This window comes from Camelus bactrianus, chromosome 20 (assembly GCF_048773025.1).
Source record: "Camelus bactrianus isolate YW-2024 breed Bactrian camel chromosome 20, ASM4877302v1, whole genome shotgun sequence".
Classification (NCBI taxonomy): Eukaryota; Metazoa; Chordata; class Mammalia; order Artiodactyla; family Camelidae; genus Camelus; species Camelus bactrianus.
In genome coordinates this window covers 11,880,630-11,894,160 of record NC_133558.1, presented here as the reverse complement: position 1 = coordinate 11,894,160, position 13,531 = coordinate 11,880,630, and the positions used below count along the sequence as shown (strand labels likewise).

The 13,531-nt window shown below is 36.6% G+C and overlaps 1 protein-coding gene across 1 annotated transcript in view; it reads right to left on the bottom strand.

Moving 5' to 3' along the window:
* Window positions 1-13,531, bottom strand: part of KDM1B (lysine demethylase 1B) — a 46,978-nt gene that overhangs the window by 30,770 nt on the left and 2,677 nt on the right. The window contains exons 2-6 of the mRNA XM_074348145.1: window positions 12,442-12,541; window positions 11,493-11,620; window positions 10,385-10,474; window positions 9,725-9,836; window positions 7,249-7,365 (exon numbers count right to left, since the gene is read on the bottom strand). Of these exons, the coding sequence (XP_074204246.1) occupies window positions 7,249-7,365; window positions 9,725-9,836; window positions 10,385-10,474; window positions 11,493-11,620; window positions 12,442-12,528 (534 nt within the window). The 5' untranslated portion in view covers window positions 12,529-12,541. The remainder of the gene's footprint in view (window positions 1-7,248; window positions 7,366-9,724; window positions 9,837-10,384; window positions 10,475-11,492; window positions 11,621-12,441; window positions 12,542-13,531) is intronic.

Sequence of the window (13,531 nt, the reverse complement as noted above, 5' to 3'; positions counted from 1 at the left end):
CTACACAGCAGGGAAAAGCAATGAAGCCATGGATGCATCTGAAAAACCTCAGGGGGAAGGCAAAGAGCAAGCTGCAGAGGAAGACAAACAACAGGATCTGGTTTGCAACCAGTGTAAAAATATGCAAAACTTTGTACGTTATTTAGGGTTTCATACATATGTATTAACTCTATAACAAAAAGCAAAAGAATAATAAATACAAAATTTGAAATATTGTTCGCTCTTGCAGGAGCAGAAGAGGAAGAGAACTACTGAGGGGCACCCAGGGAGTTACAGAGGCACTGGTAACGTTCTGTTTCTAAAACTGGCTGGTGGGTACATGGTGAGTGTCTGCCTTCATTCTTTATTCCTTACACACAAATTAAAAATGCTCTCATGTCTAAGAATGATTTCCTATTAAGACAACTGTCTATATTCTGACACAGCAATTCTATTTCTAGGATTTGATACTACAAATACATTGAAAAATAATATAGATATAAAGCTAGTTTTTACAGCACTGTCACCAATGGTAAACATTTAAATGTCATTTAAATGCCCTTCGATCATGCTAAATTCATCATGATACATCCATTCAGTGGACTTTTTATTACATAGTCTTTAAAGATAAAGAGGTCTTTAAGTACTGGGTTGGAGGCATCTTCAAGATATACTAAATGGCGAAAAGCAAGCCCCAAAACAGTGTGTGTTGTTTGCTACCATTCTTTTTAATGCTGTTTTACAAGTAAACCTTTCCAGACTTTGTCCCTGACAGAAGACGACCAAGCTGAAAATCAAAAGGACTCTGGGTCAAGAGACACCATTTAAAGAAATAATTCAAAAGTTCAGGCTATGGATGGTAATCAATCAGCCTGTAACAGGAGGGTCTCAAAGGAGGACTTCTTAAGGAGGGGTTGGGAAGGAGATTTAGAAGATGTGATACCACCCTTAGAAACTGGGATTTAAGAAGACCACAAAGGTTTCAACTTTGAGATGGGTGGAAGAAGCGAAAGGCACGCGTTTTTCAAAAACAGGGAATCTGACACCTCTGAGTTCTCCTGGGCACAATGTACCTGATGTTCAAATACATCCAACCAGGTGATGAATCAAAATAAATACCTGGGATAGAAGGAACTGTGGTAAGCGCAACTGTGGGGAGCAGTAACTGCACGTAAGGACAAGAGTAAACGGTGAAGGAAATATGGTCCTAGGGAAAAATGATATTCCAACAGAGCAGACTAAACTAAAAAAAAAGAAAAGAAAAGAAAAACAAAACAGCAAAACACTAACAAAAATTGAGAGAGAGAAAATTGGTAGGCTGAAGTATGCTGTCAGTGCATTTTTCCCTCTTTCACAACAGGTTGTCAATTCACAGAACCTAAAATTGAAACATGCCATTTTGTTGAAAAGCTGGAGTGATTCCAACTTCTTAACATCCTCATCATGTATTTTCTTAACCTTTTAGGGAGCTTTCAGAAATTACTATTTCTTGGGGGAAGGGTATAGCTCAGTGGTAGAGTGAGTGCTTAGCATGCACAAGGTCCTGGGTTCAGTCCCCAGTACTGTCATTAAAATTTTTTTGAACAGAAGTAAATAAAGAAACCTAATTACTTCCCCCTCAAGAAAGAAATTACTGTTTCTTGAAATGAAGAAATAACTGTCTTATGTGCATCAATTTCTTATTTCACTTTGGCTTCTTTAACTTATTTTAAATTATGTTGTATTAAACTCAATCATTTTATGTACAACCAGCATATATAGTATGCTTCCTTAATATGAAGTTATTTATCCACTAGGCCTTCTCCTTGTATACATGCATGAATACTCTTGAATGAATCTCATTTAATAATGGTTATTTCATGAAGATGACTGCATGAATTTTTTAAACCATCTTTGTTCTTTTCTACATTGCTTGAATTTTTCATTGATGAACACATAACATGTGTCTAAAAACAAACTCATTCTAAAGAAAACCTTAAACTTTTCAAAAACTACTTAAATTGAAGAAATCATAAATGACACACCGGAAGAAAAATCAAGTAACCAAAAAAAGGGACATGGATAATTTGAACCATTAGTAGAGATGAAATCAAAGTTAGATTCCATTATCAGCAAGTGAAAAAGAGGAGAGATTATGGGTAACTCTAAACAACAGTTAAACCAAAGTTAATCAAAGCACAGTACAAAATGATTTTAATGTAAACTATTAATGTGAAAATCACACATAGTATTAGGTAACATAACATTATTATGCAAATGAGCCTATATATATATACATATACACACACATACATATATATATTTTTTAGAACTGTTTAGAAGCCCTGCTGAAATATGTTGAGTAAAAATGACCCAAAAGCTAGTAAGTATCTATTAAAACAGTCTGCTATTTTTGGCTGCTCCCTGGCTGAACTCTTCTTTAAATATAATGATATGCCACTGAGTCTACTTTTCACGTGGGAAGTAATCTGGAGCACAGGTGCTGGTTAAGGTCAGTGCAGCCATGGTACTGTTCCTGCTAGCTAGACACACTCCCCTTCACCACACAAGCTCACAGTACCTTTACTCAAACTCCAGTTTCCATCAGTGCAACCACTCAGTCTGGAAAGTGAATGACCCACTCGCTCAGAGTGAGCCCCCTCCTATTTTTTTCCCCCTTCTATCCCTCCGAGAGGTCTTCTACTCTGGAGGTTGAGCTCAAGAATCAATTTAGGGCTAAACTGAAAAGTTTTAGAACAAGACTTGTTAATTGCAGGGCCCTGATCCCAGGCTTAGATCAATGCTTTCCACCCTTCACTCCCAAATTACCAACATCAGCAATAAAAGAAGGGTACCACAATAAGTACCACTGACATTAAAAGGAGAAATAAGAGAACACTGCAAACAGCTTTAAGCCAACAAACTTGACAATGCAGATGAAACAGACAAATTTCTTAATAAACACAATTTTTCAAAATGGATAGAATAAACCCCCTCAGTAGCCTGTTAAAAAGACTGAATTTGTAATTTTAAAACTTCTCACAAAGAAAATTGGCCTAACTGGCTTTACTAGTGAATTGTACCAAACATTAACTGAGAAATAATATCAGCTATCCACAAACTCTTCAATAAAATGGAGAGGATATATTTTTCTATTCGTTTTATGAAACCAGGGTAACTCTGACAGCAGAACCTAACAAGGACATTACAAGAAAGAAAATGACAAAGAGTATCCAACATGAACACAAACACAAAAATTCTTAACAAAATATCAGGAAACTGAATCCAATATGGTAAAAGGACAATGCATTAGGAACAAGTGGAATTCTTCCCCCAGGGATGCAAGGTTGTTTCAACATTCCAGAATTGGTGTAATTCACCACATTGATAGATTAAAGAAAAAAAAACATACAATTATCATAAAAGGTAATAAAAAGTTCTCAGAAAACTAGAAAGGAACTTCCTCAATCTCATAAAAGGCATCTGTGAAAAGCTACAGCCAACATTACACATGACGATAAAATACTGACTACATCACTCCTAAGGTCAGGAACAAGGCAAGGAAGTTCACTCTCCCACTTCTGTTTAACACTGTACTGGTGGTCCTGACCAATGGAATAAGGTAAGGGAAAAAAAAAGAGCAAAAGGATAAGAGTCTTTTAAAGAAGCAAAACACTCTTTATTCACAGTTGGTATGATTATAGAAAAACCAAAGGAATCTCCAAAAAGATCTGTGGAATTTAACAAGACAATTAAGTCTCCAGTATAAAGTAATATACAAAAATAAATTATATTTCTAATAGAATTGCAACAAACAACTTGAAAAGTTAAAAATACATTCTATTTAAAATCACACACAAAAAAATAAAATATCTACAAGTAAATTTAACAGAACACATCCTTAGTGAAAACTAGAAATCACTGCTGGGAGAAATTAAAGACTTTGAAAAGATGGAGAGATACACTATGCCCATGGGTCAGAACAAGAGTCAGGAAACCTTTTCTACAAAAGGCCAGACAGAAAACATTTTAGTCTCTATGAATCATATGGTCTCTGTTACAACTACTCTGTCACTGTGGAATGAAAGCAGCCATAGACAATACATAATAAGTATGGTTATGTTCCAATAAAACTTTATTTACAAAAAATAGGTAAAGGGCGCCAGATTTGACCCATGAGCTGCAGTTTGTTGACCCCAGGATTAGAAGACAAAAAAATGTAAAGATGTCAATTCTCCCTCAAATGATCTGTAGATTTCATGCTTTCTAATCAAAATCCCAAAAGTTTTTTTTAAATACTGACAAGCTGATAATAAAATTTTTATAGAAATGTAAAGGACCTAAAATAGCCTAAACAATCTTAAAAAAAAAAAAAGTTGGAGGAATTTATACTACCTGATTTTAAGAAGATAAACAAGAGATCAATGGAAGAGAGTCCAGAAACAGACTACATGGATAGCTAACTGATTTTTTTTTTAATAATGTTGCCAAAGTAATTCAATGGGGAAAAAAGTATCTTTTGAATAACTAAAAATTTATCTGAGAAAAACTGAATCTTGACCTGTATCTTATACCAAAACCAAACATTAACTCGAGATAGATTAGTGTCCTAAATAGAAAGGCTAAAACAATAAACCTCCTCAAAGAAAAAACAAAAGACTATCTGTGCAAGTTGAGAGGCTGTCAATGATTTCTCAGAAAAGATACAAAAAGTTCTAAGCAGAAAAGAAAAAATGGATAAACTACGCTTCAAAATTAAAAGACTCCTGCTCATCAAAGGACCTATTAAAAAAATGAAAAGGCAAGACAAAGATAGTGAAAAATATTCAAGATAACATATCTCATTTCCAGATAACATAAAGAACTTCCACAAGAAGAGTTTTTTGTCTTTCAAAAGATATCTCCAAAGAGGAACTATGAATGGCCAATAAGCATATGAAAAGATGTTCAACAGCACTGGTCACCAGGGAAATGCAAATTAAAACCACAATGATAAACCAATACATACCCAGTAGAATGGCTAAAAAAACCAAACCAAAACAAAGCAATGTACCACCACCAAATGTTGTAGCCTGGTACAACTATAGAAGACCATTTGATAGTTTCTTAATACATAAATTTGCCATATGACTCAGAAATTTCTTAGGTATTTACATTCAAGAAATGAAAACACAGGCCCACAAAAACACCTGCACAGATGTTCACCACAGTTTTATTTATAACAGCGAAAAATTTAAAACAATAAAATGTCCTTCAACAGGAGAACAAACTGTGGTACATCCATACCATGGAACTCTACTCAGCAATGAAAAGGGGGGAGAAATACTTTACCTCCCCACCCTACCCTTCAAAAAAAGAAAAAACTACTGATCCACACAAGAATATGGATGAATCTCAAAGAGTTTTACTCAGTTAAAGAAACCAAATGCAAAAAAGTATATACCATCTGATTCCATTTCTACTAAGTTCAAGAGCAGACAAAACTCTGCTTAGGGTACTGGCAATCAAAATACTGGTGGCCTCTTAGGGGAGGGAAGAAAATAACTGGCATGTTTTAGGATGCTGGAAACACTGTATATCGTGACTGGGGTACTGGCTACATAGTGTGGACATTTCCAAAACACAATGAAATTCACTTAAAATTTGTGCATATAGTTACAACATGTAATTATACCTCACTTTTAAAAACAAGATGAAATTTTACATCAATTAAAAATACCACCACTCAATGCAGGTAAGGTTTTGATAAAATGATCACTCTGAGCTATAGTTCTTTAAACTTTTAAAAAAGTAGTTTAGACATTTGCATCAAGAGTCTCAAAAAATACACACCATAAATATGTAATCACAGCATAAAAAAAAGTTCTAGTAGAATAAATGAATCATTAATAGTAGTTATCTGGAGGGGGAGGGCATAGTTCAAGTGGTAGAGTGAGTGCTTAGCATGCACAAGGTCCTGGGTTAAATTCCCAGTACCTTCTCTAAAAATAAATAATAAAACCTAATTATCTCCTCCCTGACAAAAAAAAAAAAAAGATATAATTAGTAAATTAATTCTTTTAAAAAGCATGTATTACAAAAAAAAGACTGGTTATCTATTAGGGTAGGAAGGAAGAGATGGTTGGGAGAACTTTCTTTTTTTTAAATTATATGTGTGTATATATTTATACATACATACATACATATATTCAATTTACTTTTTTTAAACCTAAGATTATATTTATGTAGTACTTCTGCAAAATTTAGAACTTCTAAACGTTCATACCTTTTCTCACCATTTCACTTTGCGAAATCTTCCAAATACGTTTAAGAATAATTATGAATCACTTTAATAGTATTTATATCTTAAATCCCAGGCTTTTAAAAACTTCATCACAAACTTTATAAAGCTCTTCATTCTTTCAAAGGGAAATATTTGAACTAAGAAAATATGTTCTGGTGATGACCGCATATCTTTGTGAATGTACTACAAACCACTGAATTGTATCCTCTAAAAGGGTGAATTTTATGATGTGTGAATGAAATTAAAAAAAATTTTTTTAAAGCACCTTGTTTCTGAGACTACGGTGATTCCTAATATTCTTCAACGTACTGATGGAACTAGGACATTTTGTGGATGAATCCTTTAACACATTTAAGCAATCACACATTTTTAAACACTAAGTAATTGCCAGATATCAAAAGAGGCAACTATACCAACTGTGGAAGATTGCTAACTGCCCAATTCATCCTGTTTTCCTTACTAACTGGATCCGGATTTTGTCTGACGCTGCAACACGCCCAGTTATAAAATACCTTCTTCCTTTGTCCCTGCTGTCGTTCAGAGTAGCTGCATGATCCTGTTCTGGCCAATGAGCTAAAAATAGAAATCTACTGGTGGAACTTCCAGGAAAGCTCCTGGTTTCCCAATAAAAGAGGGAGAGACTTGGCTGGGACACCCCTCTCGCCCTTTGCCTTTCCCATCTTTTCTGCTTAGAATTCGGAGTGATGGCTGACAGTGCAGCAACAATCCTGTGGCTGAACCATCAAGCAGCAAAACTGGAAACTAGAAGGAGACTTCCTTGCGCAACTACACCAACTCTGGACACACTGTTCCTAAATTGCTTATAATGAGAGAAGAATAAAATCCTTAATTGGTTAAGCCAGTATGGTTGAGGTTTTGTTAGACGTGGACCAACACAATTCTGATTTAGTGATCGACACAATAAATGAAAAGTATACACCATTACTATTTACTGACAACTAAACTAATATCAGTTAATTCAAAAGGAAAACCAACAAGCGTCATACCTTCACAGCACTATTTGGTTTCATACCACATCGGTAGGTCTTCGCTATCTGTGGAGTAAGCTGGATTTCCTTGGTGAGTTGCCTCCACTTTCGACACTCAGGTTTTGTACACTGAACCTAGATGAAAAGTAAAAAGTCAAGGTCAATGAGTTGGCTCATTTTGACCTAGCATTTCTATCCTCCACCTTTCCTTTTGCCATCTTCTCCACGTGATTTGGTCAACAACCATCCAGCTCTTCCAAGCACTTTTTTCTCCCCCTTGAATCATTGCCACCCATAAAATCCACTTTAACCCCATCAGGCTGATTTCTGATTCAATACTAGCTCATGCCCTGAAAAGTGCAAAGGGGATCTGAGTTCTGTTGTCGCAATGGTTTTCTACCCCTATCCTAAGGAATTAATCAGAGTTAAATTGAGCTGCAGTTAGTCAAAAAAGTATCAAGCTAAATGCAATGTGGTATCCTGGACTGCATCCTGGAACAGTGAAAAGACACGAATGAAAACACTAATGAAATCCACGTAAGTCTGTTATGTAGTACTATACCAATGTTAATTTCTCAGTTTAATAATCTTGGTGCACTGGATGACATTAGGAGAAACTGGATGAAGGATATATGGGAACTCTTGCAAATTTTCTACAAAATTAAAATTACCCCAAAATTAAAGTTTATTTGTTAAAAAAGCATGTAGTTGTCCATCCATAGAAGAATGAAGTTGGATGCCTACTTCACATACATACAAAACTTAATTCAAAATGAAGCCAATATCTTAATGTAAGAGCTAAAGTGGTAAGATACGTAAAAGAAAACATAGGAGTCAACCTCCATGACCTCAGATTTGGCTATGGATTCTTAAATATGACACCAAAAGCATAAGCAACAAAAGAAAAAATGGATAAATTGAACTTCATCAAAATAAAAAACTTCTGCACATTGAAGGAGGCTATCAAGAAATGAAAAGACAACCTACAGTAGAAAATATTTGCAAATCATATATCTGATCAGGGTTAGTATCCAGAATATATAAAGAACACTTATAATTCAACATGAAAAAGACAAACAACACAACTTAAAAATGGGTAAAATACCTGAAAAGATCTCTCTCCAAAGGAGATATACAAATGCCAACAAGTACAAGAAAAGATACATTAGTCATTAGGGAAATACAAATTAAAGCCACAATGAGATACCATTTCATGCCCATTAGGACAACTATAATTTTAAAAAATGGTAAACAAGAGTTGGTGAGGATGTGAAACTCGAGCTCTCATACACTGTTGGTGGGAATGAGAGATGCTGCAGCAGCTAGCTGTAAGAAAGAGCTTCGCAAGTCCTCAAAAAGTTAAATAGGATTATCATGACCTAGCCATTTTATTCCTAGGAATGTACCCAGAAGAACTGAAAACAGGCATTCAATTAAGTATCTGTACACAAATAGTCAAAGCAGCACTATTTGCAATAACTAAAAGGTGGAAATGAACCAATGTCCACCAACAGGTGAATGGATAAGTAAAATGTAGTAAATCATACAGTGGAATATTATTCACCCATAAAAGGAAAGGAAATACTAACACATGCTACAGCAAGGATGAACCTTAAACACACTATGTTAAGTGAAAAAAGCCAGATATGAAAGGTCACATTCTGCATGATTCCTTTACATAGAACATCCAAACTGGAAAATCCATAAAGACAGAAGGGAGATTAGCAGTTGCCAAGAGCTGGAGGCAGAGAGAAATGGGAGGTGACTGCTTACTAGCCACAGGTTTCCTTTGTGGATGATGAAAATGTTTTGGAATTAGATAGAGGTGGTGGTTGCACAACACTGTGAATGTACTAAATGCCACTGAATTGTACACTTTAAAGTGGTTAATTTTATGTGAATTTAAAGTTATGTGAATGTCACTTCAATAAAAACAATTTTTTATTTGGTGGGGGAGGTTATAAAACATTTTTTAAGTATGTAGAGAAGCTTAAATTACCTAGAATATTAAATATTAATCAGCAAATCATTTATTAAATGATGGTATATTTATATAATATATGCAATTACTAAAATATATTTTCAAAGAATGGCTAAGTGGAAAATACAAACTTAAAGAAAAAAAAAAACTAAAAATTACCAAAAAGTTACCTGCAAAGTATGATTTTAAACCTGATTAGGATTTACATATAAAGCATGAAACTGTGTTAAACATATACATAAAAGCATGAACAGAAAAAAAGATTAGAGAGATATGTGCCAAACTTAGCCACGCCTACCAGCACCTGGTGATCTGAGTCTTTAGTTCCTTTACACTATTATGTTGAGTTACAGGATTTTTCTCCAAAAATTAAAAATGTGTTTTGCTGTAGTAGTTATAGAAAGAATAAATGTAATTAAAGAAAAAACTGCTAAAAATTGCTGTTTTCATCCATTCCTCTTGCTTTTAGCTCCACAAATGCTTCACATAACAATGAGGTGTTATCTTTTTTACCCAGTAAGGGAGTTGCTGGTCGGCCATGAAAGCTTTGGGACTCGGCTCAGTTTTTCCATTGCTTGTCCATATTTTTTTCCATGTAGTATATTTGTCATATCCATCCTTATGGCTGAAAAAGAATAAAAATAAATGTATCAAGCTATAAGTTATTCAGGTTTTCAAAACAAGAGGCAGATACAAACCCCTTATAAAGGACTTAACTAGCCATATAATAAAGGGGGGGAGTGGTTATCATAGCACCCATAAAACAGGCTGCATTTCTATCAGCGTTAGTATCTAAAACTATCAAGAAGATGGTTACCCATCTGTCCAGGACTCACTACTTGTCAGCATCCTCCCCCAAATCTTTGCATCCTGCCCCCACGCACTGGCACAGCAAAGCAGCTCTCCTAGGTTTTTAAGCATTTGCAAACTAAAGAGAATAGCTGTCTCATGGCAGATACTTTTTGAGCCCTGAATATGCACACACGTAAGCATACATACATGCAAACTACTGCATCAAGGTCCCGACACACCTGCAGTCAGCACAGGTGTGGCTGAAACAGTGGACTCATTCAGTAAGCCCGGGGGCTCAGACTGATCCCCATCCATCTGATGCCCTCTGCTGCCCAAGCCACCGACCCTTCCACCAGGGAAACCTCAATTATCAGAACCAACCTTCTATAGTAATGGTCAAAGCATTCATTACAGAAATGCTCCCCACAGGAGAGGTGATACCATCGGGATGTGTAGCCATTTTTGGCACATCTGAAAAGAGCAAAAACAGGTAGCTTTGGTAATGAATCAACATTTCTTCCTTCTTTTTTTTTAAACATTTATCAAGTACCTCCTATGAGCTCATTTTGCCTTACCTCCACTTAGAATCCTAACCACCAGCAGATTACAACAGGGGAAATGGAAAGGATGATTAATACACAACAATGCACTGGTGATCAGTGGTACCCAGCTGCCTGCACATCAGAAGGGGCTGGGACTTTGGAGTTTTATCACGACTCCCTGGAGTGATGGCGGGGTTTTAGGGCATGAAAGAAGGGAGGCCAGCGTGCTTGCTGCGTGTGGGTGGAGAAAAGTGTGATCTCTGGTAACAACAGCTGGCCTGAATCTGAACAGTGAACAGATCTGGCCAGCTGGAATTCCACCATCCAGTGGGCAATCTGGCAAATATAACCTGCCACACAGCCAATAATGTAGTAAAAGAATGAAATATGCCACTGTGAACGCTAACAATACTACCTCTTTGTGATTTTAAAACACGGGGGAGGGGATTTGTTTTCCAGGTTTTATTGAATCTTAACTGAAGATTTTTCTCTGAAAGTAAAAGGTCATGCTTGGGTCATTCCAATCCACATGGCAAGAGTGCCGTTAACTGCATAGTTTTAATGAGACCTATATATGTCTGCTGGACGAGGCCGTATGTTATATAAGGGAGAAGAGCACGGGAAATAAGTATATACTGGTCTTCGCAGGGAGCTCAAGGTTCTCTCTGCTGTGTCCCCACCGCTGACCCTATCCTACCCTCAACCCCCAAGAGAGGTACAACTATGGTGGATGGGACCTGAGGACACGGAGTGGCCACTGGACAGAGCTGATACGGCTGGTCTAACGAGGGGAGATACAGGAGGGTGTGCTGTGTACAGGATGTGTACCGAATGCATTGACAATGTCTCTTATTAGATAACTAACAGTATCTTCAGGAAGACTATCTTTGAGGCTGGATGCTCTGACCCACAGGAAGGTGAGGCCAAGACCAGCCATCTAAACAGACCTTTCAGAAGCACTTGCAAAGCACACGGGACACGTTGCTGTACAGCCTGCTTTTTCACATTTTCTGTACTTCTTCTCTGACCCACCGTCTTCATCCTCGTCTGTTGTCTCCGTGGCTTTCTTCTTTGCCTGAGAAAGAACCGGCTGAGGTTAAGATTACATCAGCATGGCCAAGGGCGAAGGTAGTGGAAGGTTTACTACTGAAACCACTTTCCTGTTAGAAGTTCTAAATGTGAGGATCAACAGCATCCTGGCAGCGAGCTAGGGGCTGATGATACAGCAATTTCCTTGAGAGTGCATTGCGCAAATAATACACGAACCTGCTAGAAGTATAGAACTAGCACTGCGATGAAAGTCTCTAAGTAGAGAGCTAAAAATGCATATGAGCTTTTCTTAGGAAAAAGCTATACTGATCAAAATAAAAGCCACTCTCAAATTAAGAGTTTTTCCTTTACTTAGAGCCGTTATAGCCTCTCAGTATTGCAGATTAAAAAAAAAAAAACTAGAGAAATTCTAGAAAAAGAATCACATCATTCAATATTTTTCTTTTAAAAGGAAAAGAAAAGCCCTACAAGAGAGATGGCAGCAAGTAACTCTCCAACAGCACCCAACCAACTCCAAGCTGGAGTCCAAATTCCTATGAATGACACCAAGCCAAGCATGATCTGGCCCCAGCTCACATCCTGGAGGCAACCACGTAACTGCGATGCTCTGAACAACTCGTGCTGATTCACACTCTATGCCTTTATCTCTGCAGCCCCCTCGGCCAGATACCCTTTTTCCAACATTCTACCACTTTATCACGCTGATGGTCCCAAGGTGAATTTCTCCACTAGACTGCAAGTTCCTTGAGGGCTGGAATTATATCCTTTCACCTCTAATTCTTCAGTCCCAACCACAATAAGTCTGTTGCTCAAAGGAGGTGCAAGGAATGAACAGATGAGTGATACCTGCCTACCGGAGCTCCTCAAAGGTAGGCTATCTGGAGAATGATCAAAAGATGCTTTTTTCTTTGTCCTCCCCCGTGGGGTTGCCATTGTATCAGAAAACCTGCAAAACAAAACAAAAAAACAAGACAAAGAACATTAAATATTAGCATCTGCTAATACTTTCAACACTCTGGAGTCAAGTTTTTATGTAGTTTACTTGGTAAGAGTATATGTGCCCTGCAGTTAGACTCCATGAGTGTGAAGCCATAAGTTTCAAGCTACTTAACTTCCCTAAGACTAAACCTCAGTGTTCTCACATATAAAATGGGCACAGCGAGAGAGTACCCTAGCATTGGTTGGAGGATTAAGTAAGAAGATAACTGATTTAAATCACTAGGCCTGGCATATTGTAAGTACTCAATAAACATTATTCATCAGTAGTATGTACATTTACATGTATAAAAATGAGAAACATCACACGAATGACTAATAAACAAATGACACTACTGTTTATAAAATTCAGTGAGTAAAAATATCTAGTTTTTGCCTGTTATGTTCCTCTTTATCCTGCTGTGTCTTCTTAGTTTCTGAATTTTCATTTCTTATTATACTTTAAAAAGAAAACTCATTCATCTCTTCTCAGTAACAAGCAACAAATAAATCTCAGGCACACTGTCAGTACTGAACAGAGTATATATTGTCAGGGTTATATTGTCACTAGTACCTTCTACTGGAAAAATGTTACGAGTTCTCAAACTAGTCTAATAACAGCACGGTTAAACAAACGTGAAGAATGAAAAGTCTATAAGAAAAATTATGCATGAAACTACGAAAAATTTAAGAGCTGCCATATTAGTATTTTTTTAATTAAATTAGATACGAATGAAAAATACTCAGTGTAAGTAAGCAGTCAACGATATACAGATCCTACAATTACCACATATCGCCTTCCCGGATCCACTATCTTTACTACACACACATCTACTCACACAAAACATAGCAGGAGCAATAAATACGACATGCTTATGGATAAGGAATTTGAAAGTGGAAAAGCGTTGTTATCGTAAGATACAAATCCCACCTATACGATCTTAATCTTGGAGAAAAGAAA